A 16505-nucleotide genomic window follows, 5' to 3' on the forward strand; every position below is an offset into this window, starting at 1 on the left:
TCTCCCACTGCCTTTGGTGAAAAGAAAGTTTAAACCCATTTGTCTACCTTCTATAGTTCTAAATGATCTCTGAGGATCCAGACGTATGTCAACTTCCTTCATTCTTTCTCTGGCAGTTCTCCAAATCTGTGTATTTCATATTTATTTCCTCCTGTGCGACGACTTTGCATTCTCTTACAGTAAGACAGTGGAAAGTCCCATCAAGAAAATATTCATCATCACTGTCTGGAAGCTGTGACTTTGCTGTTTCTTACAGAAAGGAAAAATTCCAGGTAAAGGTGTCACCTGACATTTGTTCACTGATCAGCTGTGACCTTGTTTATACATAAGTCTGTCAGTGTGGGACCCTCCCTTCAGACTGAAGAGACTCAGTTCCTCCAGCCTGTCAGTGTGGGATGCTCCCTTCAGACTGAAGAGACTCAGTTCCTCCAGCCTGTCAGTGCGAGACGCTCCCTTCAGACTGAAGAGACTCGGTTCCTCCAGCCTGTCAGTGTGGGACTCTCCCTTCAGACTGAAGAGACTCAGTTCCTCCAGCCTGTCAGTGTGGGACTCTCTTAAACTGAAGAGACTCAGTTCCTCCAGCCTGTCAGTGTGGGATGCTCCCTTCAGACTGAAGAGACTCAGTTCCTCCAGCCTGTCAGTGTGACACGCTCCCTTCAGACTAAAGAGACTCAGTTCCCTCAGCCTGTCAGTGTGGGACACTCCCTTCAGACTAAAGAGACTCAGTTCCTCAGCCTGTCAGTGCGAGACGCTCCCTTCAGACTGAAGAGACTCAGTTCCTCCAGCCTGTCAGTGCGGGACACTCCCTTCGGACTGAAGAGACTCAGTTCCACCAGCCTGTCAGTGTGGGACACTCCCTTCAGACTAAAGAGACTCAGTTCCTTCAGCCTGTCAGTGCAGGACGCTCCCTTCAGACCAAAGAGACTCAGCTCCCTGTGCTTGTCCGTGAGAGTTTCTGTATCCGTGATGGACTGGCGTCCCATCCGGGACGTATCCCGCCTTGCTCCCGTTGCTTGCTGGGATAGGCTCCGGCTGCCCCCTGTGTGCTGTGGGGTCCAGAGTCCTGGTACCAGTTCACCCCCACCCCAAGACACTGTCGCCAAGTTGGTTTCCTCAGGGTTTTTTTTATTGGAAAACGTTCAGACGTGACAGGCGCGTGTGCGTGTGTGTGTGTGGACTATCGCATTCCTGGGCATTCTCAAAAGTGCACGGTCTCGGGGTACAGGACTAAGGAGGCATGCTGTCCTTCTCTACACGGGTAAAACCCCTTCTTTTCACCCAGTGCTACCGGAGTACTAAGGAATAATATGGGATCTAAATACGTCGGACGCTGCAGTACCGAGACGCCGTCGGCCACGTGCATTGTGGGATACATGCCCCCGGGGGGGGGGGGTGGAGAGGCTGTGCTCTAGCAGAGATGAGTGGAATCAGGCGTTGGGGGTCCCCTCTAGCATCCCCCTGCCCCCCCGATTCCCACCCTACCTCCTCTCGGGCCGTGACCTCGCTCGCTCGCGACCAGAATCGCGGCGGATTATTCTCGCTCTGAAAGGCCCTCATCCTCGGCCCCGCCCCGCCGCCAATCCCTCGCTCAGATTGACTCGGGATCGGGGTCGGGTGTCCCCGGGGGGGGGGGGGGCTGATCCGATCCGCGACGACGCTATGGGCGTTCCCTCTGCCCAGTGACGGACCATCGCTGGAGTCGATCCACGTCGGGGATCACCACTCACGTCGGCTGGAACTCGTCCTGGTCACAGTCACAGTCGGCTCGAACTGGTCCCCGATCACAGTCACAGTCGGCTGGAACTGGTCCCCGGTCACAGTCGGCTGGAACTGGTCCCCGATCACAGTCACAGTCGGCTGGAACTGGTCCCCGGTCACAGTCACAGTCGGCTGGAACTGGTCCCCGGTCACCAGTCACAGTCGGCTGGAACTGGTCCCCGGTCACAGTCACAGTCAGCTGGAACTGGTCCCCGGTCACCAGTCACAGTCGGCTCGAACTGGTCACAGTCACAGTCGGCTCGAACTGGTCCCCGATCACAGTCACAGTCGGCTGGAACTGGTCCTGGTCACAGTCACAGACGGCTGGAACTGGTCCCCGGTCACAGTCACAGTCGGCTGGAACTGGTCCCCGATCACAGTCACAGTCGGCTGGAACTGGTCCTGGTCACAGGGCAGGGCAGACCGAACCACCAAGCGTCGTCATCGTGGTGCGCCACGCTAATCGGTCGCTGCCCGTGAATTAGCGGGTCTTCCTGCGGCGTGGCACAACCTCTCTGCGCTTCCCACTATGCACCTGGCATGACAGTGAATGACCGACCACGAGGGACTACAGCGCCAAAATGGGGGGGCCCCTCCCGCGCACCCCTGGAGGGGGGTACAGGGGAGGTTGGTCAGAGGCATGCAGCGGGCGGACAACAGCGTGGTCACGGCGGGGGGGAGAGATTCCCGGGATTTGCGGTCAACGCGGAGGCCATGTTGGGAAGTCAGGGGGGACCGTGTCTGGGACGTGTCCGGCTGTGTCGGGGTCTCGGGAGACCAGCCCGACAGCCGACGGTAAAAGTGCTCCCCCACCTCTTGGTGACGTTTCTCCGCCACCCCCTTCAAAATCTGTCGTTCTCTGGCGGAGCTGAAAGGGAGAGAACAACGAGAAGGTGCCGTTCCGGACACCTGCCACTCTTAGAGCAACACTCTCTGTGTCTCGTGGCAGACCGCGGTCGGACTGGGACTGTGACTGTGAGGGACTGCAGGTCCGGTCAGACTGTGACTGGGACTGTGACTGTGGGGAGACCGCAGGTCAGACTGTGTCTGTGACTGTGAGGGACTGCAGGTCGGGTCAGACTGTGACTGTGGGGAGACCGCAGGTCAGGCTGTGACTGGGACTGTGGGGAGACCGCGGGTCAGACTGGGACTGTGACTGTGAGGGACTGCAGGTCTGGTCAGACTGTGACTGGGACTGTGGGGAGACCGCAGGTCAGACTGGGACTGTGTCTGTGACTGTGGGGAGACCGCGGGTCAGACTGGGACTGACTGTGACTGTGGGGAGACTGCGGGTCAGACTGTGACTGTGGGGAGACCGCAGGTCAGACTGGGACTGTGTCTGTGACTGTGGGGAGACCGCGGGTCAGACTGGGACTGACTGTGACTGTGGGGAGACTGCGGGTCAGACTGGGACTGTGACTGTGAGGAGACTGCAGGTCGGGTCAGACTGTGTCTGTGACTGTGGGGAGACCGAGGGTCAGACTGGGACTTACTGTGACTGTGGGGAGACTGCAGGTCAGACTGGGACTGTGGGGAGACCGCAGGTCAGACTGGGACTGTGTCTGTGACTGTGGGGAGACCGCGGGTCAGACTGTGACTGACTGTGACTGTGGGGAGACTGCAGGTCAGACTGGGACTGTGACTGTGAGGAGACTGCAGGTCGGGTCAGACTGTGTCTGTGACTGTGGGGAGACTGCGGGTCAGACTGGGACTGTGGGGAGACCGCAGGTCAAGCCGCAGGACAGAGCGCAGTGGGGCTCAGAGAGGAGGTCAGGCCGGTGAGCTCCACAGTAGTGACCAGGCTGCAGCCTGTTTCTTTACACATCATGCAGATAAAAATACACATTCGGCGTCAGTCGCGTGGATGAGCAGGCGAGCAAAGGAGAGGCGCCGGGGGAAGAGCCTTTCTCGCTTGTCCCGGTGAGTGTCCAGGGGATCTGGGGTGAAAAGTGAACCCTTCTGACAGCAAGCGCACCATTCCCAGCCCTCGCGGTGACATTCCCAGCGCGACGCTCGGGGGAGAGCCAGTGGACTCGAAGACTTCCTGTTAGAAAGCGTCCTGGACACAGAGGAATCCTGTCTGTGCTGGAAGGCGTTGGACTACGGTGTGTTAAAATTAGACCCCGCCCCCCTCACCCCACCCCTCGACCCCGCCCCTGGCTCCGCCCCCTGACTCCGCCCCCCAGCCCTAGCAGTCCGCGGGGCCGAAGTTGAGCTTGGCGGAGGTGAAGGTGGCGGATAGGTCGGTGTCGCTCTCCAGGGGCAGCGCGGCGGCGGCGGCGGAGGTGTCGGCGGCGGCGGCGGCGCCGTGGAACTCGCACTCCGGCTCGCTGGACTCCAGGAAGTTCTTCTCGTCGGCCAGCGCGTGGTAACGGGTCGTTTTGGAAGCCTCAGGGCCCTGGGAATGTGAGGACAGGACATCAGCAACATGGCTGGACTGGAGGGGTACAGTGTGACAGACTGGACCAGCGATCTCTGGACTGGAGGGGTACAGTGTGACCCAGACTGGACCAGTGATCTCTGGACTGGAGGGGTACAGTGTGACCCAGACTGAACTGGAGGGGTACAGTGTGACCCAGACTGGACCAGCGATCTCTGGACTGGAGGGGTACAGTGTGACCCAGACTGGACTGGAGGGGTACAGTGTGACCCAGACTGGACCAGTGATCTCTGGACTGGAGGGGTACAGTGTGACCCAGACTGGACTGGAGGGGTACAGTGTGACCCAGACTGGACCAGCGATCTCTGGACTGGAGGGTACAGAGTGACCCAGACTGGACTGGAGGGGTACAGTGTGACCCAGACTGGACCAGCGATCTCTGGACTGGAGGGGTACAGTGTGACCCAGACTGGACTGGAGGGGTACAGTGTGACCCAGACTGGACCAGCGATCTCTGGACTGGAGGGGTACAGTGTGACCCAGACTGGACTGGAGGGGTACAGTGTGACCCAGACTGGACCAGCGATCTCTGGACTGGAGGGGTACAGTGTGACCCAGACTGGACTGGAGGGGTACAGTGTGATCCAGACTGGACCAGTGATCTCTGGACTGGAGGGGTACAGTGTGACCCAGACTGGACTGGAGGGGTACAGTGTGACAGACTGGACCAGTGATCTCTGGACTGGAGGGGTACAGTGTGACCCAGACTGGACTGGAGGGGTACAGTGTGACCCAGACTGGACCAGTGATCTCTGGACTGGAGGGGTACAGTGTGACCCAGACTGGACTGGAGGGGTACAGTGTGACCCAGACTGGACCAGCGATCTCTGGACTGGAGGGGTACAGTGTGACCCAGACTGGACTGGAGGGGTACAGTGTGCCCCAGACTGGACCAGTGATCTCTGGACTGGAGGGGTACAGTGTGACAGACTGGACCAGTGATCTCTGGACTGGAGGGGTACAGTGTGACCCAGACTGGACCAGTGATCTCTGGACTGGAAGGGTACAGAGTGACCCAGACTGGACTGAAGGGGTACAGTGTGACCCAGACTGGACCAGTGATCTCTGGACTGGAGGGGTACAGTGTGACCCAGACTGGACCAGTGATCTCTGGACTGGAGGGGTACAGTGTGACCTGTGGGGGTACCTTCGCTTCCTCTTCGGTCACCTCCCTGTAGCTCGGCTTGTCCTCCCACTGCGACACCGACTGGGACGTGGACTGATCCTCGGAGAACCGGGTGTACACCTCCTGGACGACCTGTGGGGACCGCAGAGCGCACACTGGTCAGCCACAGCTCGGGGGTCAGGGGTCGGGGAGCGGGGACGGGGGTCAGGGGTCACGGGTCGGCCCTCACCTGGCGGAACGCCTCTCCGTCGCCCTTGCCGGCCTCCTGGGCGATCTTGGCGATGGCCTTGGCCTTCAGCTCCCTGCGGCGGATCCTGAAGAGGCAGGACACCAGGCACACGCAGAGCAGGAAGGCCACCACCCCCAGCAGCGACAGGATGGCCACGTACAGAGGAGGGAGCTTATAGGCTGGCGAGAGGGGAGGGGGGCAGGAGAGGAAACGTCAGAGCGGCCAGGAAGGATAGACAGCTGCTCACAGCCCATTGGCTCAAGGAAGAGTCACTCGTCCTTAATGAAAGCCCATTGGCCAGGGGGAGGGCTCAAGGAAGACTCACTCAAAACTGTCCTTTCTAAACCTTGTGGCAATGTGACAGAGGTCAGAAACCTGTCTCTGAGGTTTGGACCAGCTTGGCCAAGACCTACTGGTTGGAATGGGAGAAGCTCATAGGAGTTCCAGTTTTACAGGTGAAACTAGCGATCACCACCCTCAGAAAACCCAAATACAATAAAACATGTTCCTAAGTGCACATACACTGGACTGCACATACACTGGACTGCCTGCCCAGCCGATAGAGAATAAGACTTTAACTGACATTTAGCTGAACTTTAACTGAATTGACAGAGAGGAGAGAGGAGAGAGAGACACAAGGGTCAGAGAGGAGAGAGGACAGAGGAGAGAGAGAGAGACACAGGGGTCAGAGAGAGACAGGAGAGAGAGACACAGGGGTCAGAGAGGGGAGAGAGAGACAGGAGAGAGACACACAAGGGTCAGAGAGGAGAGAGGACAGAGGAGAGAGAGAGAGACACAGGGGTCAGAGAGGAGAGAGAGACAAGAGAGAGGCACGGGGTAGGTGCAGCTCGGGGTGGGGGTATTAAATGAAAAGACTGAGCCATGTGGTTCAGCTGGGCCAGGGCGCTCGCTCTCTCTCTCAGTGGTACAGCGCCCCCTTGTGGCCGGCTTAATGACAGCCCATTGGCTCAAGCAAGAGTCAATCAAGTTTAATGACAGCCCACTGGCTCAAGCAAGAGTCAATCAAGCTTAATGACAGCCCATTGGCTCAAGGAAGAGTCAATCAAGCTTAATGACAGCCCATTGGCCAGGGGGAGGGCTCATTGAAGACTCACTCAACCTTAGGGTGGGATGAGCCGGGCCAGGGCTCTCTCTCGTGTCTGTGCAGCGCCCCCTATTGGCCCGCAGGCAGGCAGTGCTGTCGGTGAGGGAGGCCTCTGCCTGCCCTTCCCCTCCTCTCCCCGTGTGCGCGTGCACAGTCGGCGGGGCTCGTAGCCGCCCTCGGACCCAGAACCGGGAGCCCGGCGCAAGGGGATCGGGCCTGACCTTGCACCCTGGCGTAGATGCTGGCGAAGGCCCGGCCCTGCGGGTCGGCGATCTGGTAGAGCCCGGCGTCGGCCGGCTTTAGCTCGCGCAGGGCCCACAGCCCGCCCTCCAGCAGGAGGCGCCGGCTGTAGCGCAGGTCGGCCACCTCCCCGTCCCGCACCAGCACCCGGGCGGCCCGCTCGCCGTCGGGGGTGAAGAGCAGGCTGGCGGCCGCGCCCCCCGGCGCCAGGTCCATCTTCAGGGTGCCCCCCCAGGGCAGGTCGGCGTAGCGGGTGGGCTCTGGACCGGAGACGGAGAGGCACGGCAGAACGTTACGGGGTTGAAGGGAAAAGGGTAAAGGTCAAAGGTCAGTATAACCAGGTTTGGCTGGAGGTTTTTCTACGGGCTGAGGGACAGCTGCCCAGTCACGTCAGCCTCTGGGCACCGCTACGGCGGTGTGCTCGGACAGCTGGGCTCGATGACGTGGGCACGTTCATGGACTCTACCGTCCCCGAAGGGCTCCCAGAGGCTGGAGGGAAGGGTGGCTGTTTTTTTTTGTGAAATGCGACGGAATGATTCTCCTAGACGAGTCAATGACCGGCATGATCGCGTCGTCCCCGCCCTCGCTCGGAAATATGGAGCAAGTCGGGCCTGGTTCTGGTGTTTTATGATGACGGTGGTGGCAGTGGCGATGATGATGCACACAATAACAATAATAAATTGTGATGATGATGGAGACAGTGATGATGACTAATAGTCACAGTGATGATGATGATGACAGTGACCGTGACTGATAGGGATATGTTGACTAATAATGATGATTATTGAAAGTGACAGTGATGATGATGAGTGAGTGTTGGTGATGATAGTGACTGATAGTGATGATGAGTAATAGTGATGATCATGACAGTGACGATGATGATGACGATGAGAAATAGTGATGAAGATGATAGTGACTGATGATGATTGTGATAGATTTGGTGATGATGATGATAGTGACAGTGATGATGATGAGAGATAGTGACGGTGATGATAGTGATGAAGATGTTAGTGACGATGATTATGATGGTGATGATGATGATGATAGTAATGATGATGGTGATGAAGATGAATGATAGTGACGGTGATGATGACGGTGATGATGAGTGACAGTGACGGTGATGATAGTGATGAAGATGATAGTGACATTGATAATGATGATTGTGACGGTGATGATGATGATAGTGGCAGTGATGATGGTCAGTGATGATGACGGTGATGATGATGAGAGATAGTGACGGCGATGATAGTGATGAAGATGATAGTGACATTGATAATGATGATTGTGACGGTGATGATGATGATAGTGGCAGTGATGATAGTCAGTGATGATGACGGTGATGATGATGAGAGTGACGGCGATGATAGTGATGAAGATGATAGTGACATTGATAATGATGATTGTGACGGTGATGATGATGATAGTGGCAGTGATGATAGTCAGTGATGACGACGGTGATGGTGATGATAGTGATGAAGATGATAGTGACAGTGATGATGATGACAGTGATGGCGATGATAGCGATGAAGATGACGGCGATGATAGCGAAGGCAACGCTGACGGCGGTCTGGTCTCACCTCTCAGCACCAGACAGACCCTGTCCAGCTCTCTGCCCTCCCAGTCGCGCACGATGTAGACCCCCTGGTCCCCGGCCGTCACGGCGTGCAGACTCCAGTGCCGGCTGCCCATGGAGACGCGCGCGCGGTAGCGCGGGTCCGGCGTCTGGCTGCGGTTCAGCAGCACCAGGGTCTCGTTCCCTCCGGACGGCAGGGGCTCGAACTCCAGGAGCAGCCTGGAGACGTCCTCTCTCAGCGCGAGCTCCAGGGAGCCTCCGGTCTGCACCAGGTGCTCGGCGAAGCAGTCTGACACGGCAGAGGGAAGAGAGAGGGGGGGGTCGTCTTGCAGCATTCCTGTCTCTCTCTCTCAGCCTGTCTGTCTCTCCAGGCTCTTACCTCTCACCATCACGGTGATGTTGTGGGTGTGCTGTGCCTGTCTCTCTCTCTCTCAGCCTGTCTGTCTCTCCAGGCTCTTACCTCTCACCATCACGGTGATGTTGTGGGTGTGCTGTGCCTGTCTCTCTCTCTCTCTCTCAGCCTGTCTGTCTCTCCAGGCTCTTACCTCTCACCATCACGGTGATGTTGTGGGTGTGCTGTGCCTGTCTCTCTCTCTCTCTCTCTCTCTCTCAGCCTGTCTGTCTCTCCCGGCTCTTACCTCTCACCATCACGGTGATGTTGTGGGTGTGCTGTGCCTGTCTCTCTCTCTCTCTCTCAGCCTGTCTGTCTCTCCAGGCTCTTACCTCTCACCATCACGGTGATGTTGTGGGTGTGCTGTGCCTGTCTCTCTCTCTCTCTCTCACCTGTCTGTCTCTCCCGGCTCTTACCTCTCACCATCACGGTGATGTTGTGGGTGTGCTGTGCCTGTCTCTCTCTCTCTCTCTCTCTCTCTCAGACTGTCTGTCTCTCCCGGCTCTTACCTCTCACCATCACGGTGATGTTGTGGGTGTGCTGTGCCTGTCTCTCTCTCTCTCAGCCTGTCTGTCTCTCCAGGCTCTTACCTCTCACCATCACGGTGATGTTGTGGGTGTGCTGTGCCTGTCTCTCTCTCTCTCAGCCTGTCTGTCTCTCCCGGCTCTTACCTCTCACCATCACGGTGATGTTGTGGGTGTGCTGTGCCTGTCTCTCTCTCTCTCTCTCAGCCTGTCTGTCTCTCCAGGCTCTTACCTCTCACCATCACGGTGATGTTGTGGGTGTGCTGTGCCTGTCTCTCTCTCTCTCTCTCAGCCTGTCTGTCTCTCCAGGCTCTTACCTCTCACCGTCACGGTGATGTTGTGGGTGTGCTGTGCCTGTCTCTCTCTCTCTCTCTCAGCCTGTCTGTCTCTCCAGGCTCTTACCTCTCACCGTCACGGTGATGTTGTGGGTGTGCTGTGCCTGTCTCTCTCTCTCTCTCTCAGCCTGTCTGTCTCTCCAGGCTCTTACCTCTCACCATCACGGTGATGTTGTGGGTGTGCTGTGCCTGTCTCTCTCTCTCTCTCTCAGCCTGTCTGTCTCTCCAGGCTCTTACCTCTCACTGTCACAGTGATGTTGTGGGTATGCTGTGCCTGTCTCTCTCTCTCAGCCTGTCTGTCTCTCCAGGCTCTTACCTCTCACTGTCACAGTGATGTTGTGGGTGTGCTGTGCCTGTCTCTCTCTCTCTCTCAGCCTGTCTGTCTCTCCAGGCTCTTACCTCTCACCATCACGGTGATGTTGTGGGTGTGCTGTGCCTGTCTCTCTCTCTCTCAGCCTGTCTGTCTCTCCAGGCTCTTACCTCTCACCATCACGGTGATGTTGTGGGTGTGCTGTGCCTGTCTCTCTCTCTCTCTCTCAGCCTGTCTGTCTCTCCAGGCTCTTACCTCTCACCGTCACGGTGATGTTGTGGGTGTGCTGTGCCTGTCTCTCTCTCTCTCTCTCAGCCTGTCTGTCTCTCCAGGCTCTTACCTCTCACCGTCACGGTGATGTTGTGGGTGTGCTGTGCCTGTCTCTCTCTCTCAGCCTGTCTGTCTCTCCAGGCTCTTACCTCTCACCGTCACGGTGATGTTGTGGGTGTGCTGTGCCTGTCTCTCTCTCTCTCAGCCTGTCTGTCTCTCCAGGCTCTTACCTCTCACCATCACGGTGATGTTGTGGGTGTGCTGTGCCTGTCTCTCTCTCTCTCTCTCAGCCTGTCTGTCTCTCCAGGCTCTTACCTCTCACCGTCACGGTGATGTTGTGGGTGTGCTGTGCCTGTCTCTCTCTCTCTCTCTCTCTCTCTCTCAGCCTGTCTGTCTCTCCAGGCTCTTACCTCTCACCGTCACGGTGATGTTGTGGGTGTGCTGTGCCTGTCTCTCTCTCTCTCTCTCACCTGTCTGTCTCTCCAGGCTCTTACCTCTCACCGTCACGGTGATGTTGTGGGTGTGCTGTGCCTGTCTCTCTCTCTCTCTCAGCCTGTCTGTCTCTCCAGGCTCTTACCTCTCACCATCACGGTGATGTTGTGGGTGTGCTGTGCCTGTCTCTCTCTCTCTCAGCCTGTCTGTCTCTCCAGGCTCTTACCTCTCACCATCACGGTGATGTTGTGGGTGTGCTGTGCCTGTCTCTCTCTCTCTCTCTCTCTCAGCCTGTCTGTCTCTCCAGGCTCTTACCTCTCACCATCACGGTGATGTTGTGGGTGTGCTGTGCCTGTCTCTCTCTCTCTCTCTCTCTCAGCCTGTCTGTCTCTCCAGGCTCTTACCTCTCACCATCACGGTGATGTTGTGGGTGTGCTGTGCCTGTCTCTCTCTCTCTCAGCCTGTCTGTCTCTCCAGGCTCTTACCTCTCACCATCACGGTGATGTTGCCGATGTACCAGGACTGCCTCAGCCTCACCAAGTAGACCCCACTGTCGGCCGCGGTGACGTTTCTCAGGACCAGCAGGCCGGACTCGTTGTGGAAGAGACACCTGGGCTCCAGGACGCGCCCCTCCGCCATCAGGACCCTGGAGGAGTCTGGGTTGGTCCCGGGCTGGAACAGCACCTCGGCCGACTGGTTCGTGGGCACTGGGATGTAGAGGTCTTCACCGAGGAGAAGAGTCTTCGTCTCCTCCGTCCCTGGAGAGAGAGTGAGCTGGAGTCGCAGAGAGATCTTCTCACACACTGGTAAAGCCCCCCCTCCCCCTAGTGCCCATTCCTGGGTATTACAAGGGCCCTGACCCCACACACACGGTTCTGACTGAAGAGCACCTCCTAGTGCCCATTCCTGGGTATTACAGGACCCCTCTCTCCGAACACTCAGAAAGACATCGAGGTGGGACCTCATCCCTGCCTTCCTGTGTGCGGGACTGGGAACGCCGGAGCTCGGCCCCCGGTTCGGGACTCTTACCGGACTGCGCCGAGGATGGTCCTGACGAGACAAGAGCAGAGAAGACAGAGGACATGAGCCGATCTGCTGCCTTGGAGCTCGTTCATTCTCTCTCGGAGTCTTAATGCATCCTAACGAGTCTTAACGAGTCCTAACAAGTCTTAACAAGTCTTAATAATAATAATAATAATAATTGCTTACACTTATATAGCGCTTTTCTGGACACTCCACTCAAAGCACTTTACAGGTAATGGGGATCCCTTCCACCACCACCAATGTGCAGCCCCACCTGGATGATGCGACGGCAGCCATAGTGCGCCAGAACGCTCAACCACACATCAGCGATCAGTGGGGAGGAGAGCAGAGTAATGTAGCCAATTCATAGAGGGGGATTATTAGGAGGCCATGACTGGTAAGGGCCAATGGGAAATTTGGCCAGGACACTGGGGTAACACCTCTACTCTTTTCGAGAAACACCCTGGGATTGTTAATGACCACAGAGAGTCAGGACCTCGGTTTGACGTCTCATCCGCAGGACAGCGCCTGTTTACAGTCCACTGTCCACCGTCACTATACTGGGGCATCAGGACCCACACAGACCGCAGGGTGAGAGCGCCCCCTGCTGGCCCCACTAACACCTCTTCCAGCAGCAACCTTAGTTTTTCCCGGGAGGTCTCATTAAGGAGGTTAATGAGTCCTAACGAGTCCAAACGAGTCCAAACGAGTCTTAATGAGTCCAAACGAGTCCTAACGAGTCCGAACATTCTATACACTTCTATATAGAAGTGTAAGCAATGATTGTTAAGAAAGGATTTTAAAACACTCACCAGCCCACAGCAGAGCAGAGAATAGCAGGAACCAGCCCATCATCATCATCAGACCCCTGGGGACAGCAGGAATAGTTCAGTACAGCTCTGGAGAAACACACTTCCTCCCTCAGACACACTTGTCACAACTGAACATGAATGATCGAATATCTTCATGGACAGACCAGAGCAGAATCTACCCCCAGACCCCCTGACTGCAACTGTATACAGAAATCCAGATTGAGTTCATGATTAATGTGGAGCAAACATTAGTACAGCCCAGTGAGATCAGGGTAAAAACACAGGACAGCCCAGTGAGATCAGGGTAAAAGCACAGGACAGCCCAGTGAGATCAGGGTAAAAACACAGTACAGTGCCGTACAGCTCAGTGAGATCAGGGTAAAAACACAGGACAGTGCAGTGAGATCAGGGTAAAAGCACAGGACAGCCCAGTGAGATCAGGGTAAAAACACAGTACAGTGCCGTACAGCCCAGTGAGATCAGGGTAAAAACACAGGACAGTGCAGTGAGATCAGGGTAAAAGCACAGGACAGCCCAGTGAGATCAGGGTAAAAACACAGTACAGCCCAGTGAGATCAGGGTAAAAGCACAGTCCAGCCCAGTGAGATCAGGGTTAAAACACAGGACAGCCCAGTGAGATCAGGGTAAAAACACAGGACAGTGCAGTAGAGCCCAGTGAGATCAGGGTAAAAACACAGGACAGTGCAGTAGAGCCCAGTGAGATCAGGGTAAAAGCACAGGACAGCGCAGTACAGCCCAGTGAGATCGGGGTAAAAACACAGTCCAGCGCAGTGAGATCAGGGTAAAAACACAGGACAGCGCAGTACAGCCCAGTGAGATCAGGGTAAAAACACAGGACAGCGCAATGAGATCAGGGTAAAAACACAGGACAGTGCCGTACAGCCCAGTGAGATCAGGGTAAAAACACAGGACAGCGCAGTACAGCCCAGTGAGATCGGGGTAAAAACACAGTACAGCCCAGTGAGATCAGGGTAAAAACACAGGGCAGCGCAGTGAGATCAGAGTAAAAACACAGGACAGCGCAGTACTGCCCAGTGAGATCAGGGTAAAAACACAGGACAGTGCAGTACAGCCCAGTGAGATCAGGGTAGAAACACAGGACAGTGCAGTACAGCCCAGTGAGATCGGGGTAAAAACAGGACAGCGCAGTACAGCCCAGTGAGATCAGGGTAAAAACACAGGACAGCACAGTACAGCCCAGTGAGATCGGGGTAAAAACACAGTACAGCCCAGTGAGATCGGGGTAAAAACACAGGACAGCCCAGTGAGATCAGGGTAAAAACACAGGACAGCGCAGTCCAGCCCAGTGAGATCAGGGTAAAAACACAGGACAGCGCAGTAGAGCCCAGTGAGATCAGGGTAAAAACACAGTCCAGCGCAGTCCAGCGCAGTGAGATCAGGGTAAAAACACAGTCCAGCGCAGTGAGACGAAGTACTGAACCGTGAAAGCAGGAGAAAGGCGAGTCTGACCGCGTTCCCCTCTCCGGACACGCCGCAGTGTGACAGTCACGCCCACGCCCACACACACTCCCCGCGAAATCACACTTTTCTGTCCCTTAACACCGCCCCTGTAATTAACACGTCAATTTCATTCTCGGTATTACTGTTATTATTAACAATAACTATTATTATTGTCATTGCTATAGCGAGAACAGCGAGGATCTCCGAACTGCAGCGCCAGCGACGGGCTGGGTCGAACTGGGACCCCCGAACTCTGGGCGGTACCGCCCCAGTTTCACAGAAAACACCCCCCGGCCCCCGCCCCGAACCGGACCGAACCGAACCTCTCCCCGCCCGGTCCCTCGAAACCGTTCACAAACCCGCCCGAGAGACAGAAAAGAGCTCGGAGCCCGGTTACCTGTTGGTGGACCGGCGGAGACTCGCAGCCCGGCGCGGAGAGCTGCTGCTGCTGCTGCTGCTGCTGGTGGTGCTGCTGCAGAATTTAACCCGTGCGGTCCCGGTCCGTCCAGGCTGCCGGCACTGCGGAGAAAACCGACCCCGCTCCGCTCACGACACTCAACCCACCGAACAGCGCAGCCTGGCCTCGCTTTCCGGTGACGAGGCGCTTAATTTCTTCCTATCGATTTTTGCGGTTGTAATTAATGCCTTCCTCGTCTCCTGCCCATCCGGCTCAGGCAAAAAAAAATGATATCTTTTCCCCTATTTTTTGTCTCTTCGGGGCGGCGCGTTCGGCCATCTCCGGCGGCGCTCGGCTTTTTCCGGGCGCTGCCTGCGGCTGTGGGCTCGGCTCTCTTCTCGGCGGAGATCGTGCCTCTTCTGAGCCCCGAAACAGAACACGAGGGAGGCTGGATGTGTGGAGGAGCTGTCTCTAGACGCCCAGACGCTGAATTATTCACCACCGGCGCAGAGAGGCTGTGTTTCCGGGAGGGAGTCGGCGCGACACGCTGTCGGTGCAATAATACGATTGATAATAATACCATAAGAAATGAATTTCTACACATAGCAGTCTGCTCTCACACCCTGTGGTGCTTGGGCCATACAAACATGTTTTTGTACAGGGCGATACGTTTTAACTAAATGAATATGCGAACAATATATTGTTAATGTATTTGAGAATATTGGGAATGATGTCTCGTCAAATACATTTAAGACGATCTGTGACAGTATCTTGACCGGCGATCTCTAGACTGGAGGGGTACAGTGTGACCCAGACTGGACTGTAGGGGTACAGAGTGACCCAGACTGGACTGGAGGGGTACTGTGTGACCCAGACTGGACCAGTGATCTCTGGACTGGAGGGGTACAGTGTGACCCAGACTGGACTGGAGGGGTACAGTGTGACCCAGACTGGACCAGTGATCTCTGGACTGGAGGGGTACAGTGTGACCCAGACTGGATTGGAGGGGTACAGTGTGCCCCAGAGTGGACCAGTGATCTCTGGACTGTAGGGGTACAGTGCGACCCAGACTGGACTGGAGGGGTACAGTGTGACAGACTGGACCAGTGATCTTTGGACTGGAGGGGTACAGTGTGACCCAGACTGGACTGGAGGGGTACAGTGTGACAGACTGGACTGGAGGGGTACAGTGTGACCCAGACTGGACCAGTGATCTCTAGACTGGAAGGGTACAGAGTGACCCAGACTGGACTGGAGGGGTACAGTGTGACCCAGACCGGACCAGTGATCTCTGGACTGGAGGGGTACAGTGTGACCCAGACTGGACCAGTGATCTGTGGACTGGAGGGGTACAGTGTGACCCAGACTGGACTGGAAGGGTACAGTGTGACAGACTGGACTGGAGGGGTACAGTGTGACCCAGACTGGACTGGAGGGGTACAGTGAGCTCCGTTAAGTTGGCGCCCCTACAGACAGCACTAACGACGAAACCCCCCTCATTTGTTAGTGCTGCGTTTGTGCCGGTCTCGCTCGCGAGATATAGCGTCTTGTCTCTCGGGTGATCCAGTGACCCCAGTCTGCCCAGTTCAGGTGCTCTGTTACCGGTGCGAGAGGAACAGCTCTGTAGCTGTGGTCCTCTGTGTGCCCGGGTGGGGGGCGGTGGATTCTGTGTTTAATATCGGTGTCTTCTGCGCCTCTGTGTGAGCAGGAAGATCACGTACCCTGATCAGAAGAGCTGCGGGTGTCGTCTCTCGGGTGATCCAGTGACCCCAGTCTGCCCAGTTCAGGCGCTCTGTTACCGGTGCGAGAGGAACAGCTCTGTAGCTGTGGTCCTCTGTGTGCCCGGGTGGGGGGCGGTGGATTCTGTGTTTAATATCGGTGTCTTCTGCGCCTCTGTGTGAGCAGGAAGATCTCGTACCCTGATCAGAAGAGCTGCGGGTGTCGTCTCTCGGGTGATCCAGTGACCCCAGTCTGCCCAGTTCAGGCGCTCTGTTACCGGTGCGAGAGGAACAGCTCTGTAGCTGTGGTCCTCTGTGTGCCCGGGTGGGGGGCGGTGGA

The 16505-nt window shown here is 56.5% G+C and overlaps 1 protein-coding gene across 1 annotated transcript; it reads right to left on the reverse strand.

Annotated features, from left to right (window-relative positions):
* Window positions 1-1109: 1109 nt before the first annotated feature.
* Window positions 1110-16236, reverse strand: LOC148812635 (uncharacterized). The gene is made up of 10 exons (XM_088908601.1): window positions 16169-16236; window positions 14448-14994; window positions 12569-12624; window positions 11763-11783; window positions 11219-11491; window positions 8476-8760; window positions 6880-7158; window positions 5554-5732; window positions 5346-5456; window positions 1110-4156 (listed from the first exon to the last, which is right to left on the reverse strand). Exons 3-10 carry the CDS (start codon window positions 12615-12617, stop codon window positions 3947-3949), a joined length of 1407 nt encoding a protein of 468 aa, XP_088764727.1. The 5' UTR covers window positions 12618-12624; window positions 14448-14994; window positions 16169-16236; the 3' UTR covers window positions 1110-3946.
* Window positions 16237-16505: the final 269 nt, after the last annotated feature.

The sequence above is a fragment of the Atractosteus spatula genome, assembly GCF_055471065.1.
Source record: "Atractosteus spatula isolate fAtrSpa1 chromosome 10 unlocalized genomic scaffold, fAtrSpa1.hap1 SUPER_10_unloc_2, whole genome shotgun sequence".
NCBI lineage: Eukaryota > Metazoa > Chordata > Actinopteri > Semionotiformes > Lepisosteidae > Atractosteus > Atractosteus spatula.

Excerpts from the sequence above, each read along its gene's own strand:
- LOC148812635 (XM_088908601.1), bottom strand. The coding sequence starts at position 12,617 with ATGATGATGATGGGCTGGTTCCTGCTATTCTCTGCTCTGCTGTGGGCT. Across the intron at positions 11,492-11,762 it reads ACCATCCTCGGCGCAGTCCG|GGACGGAGGAGACGAAGACT; the intron begins GTAAGAGTCCCG and ends CTCTCTCTCCAG. Across the intron at positions 5,733-6,879 it reads CATCTACGCCAGGGTGCAAG|CCTATAAGCTCCCTCCTCTG; the intron begins GTCAGGCCCGAT and ends CCCTCTCGCCAG.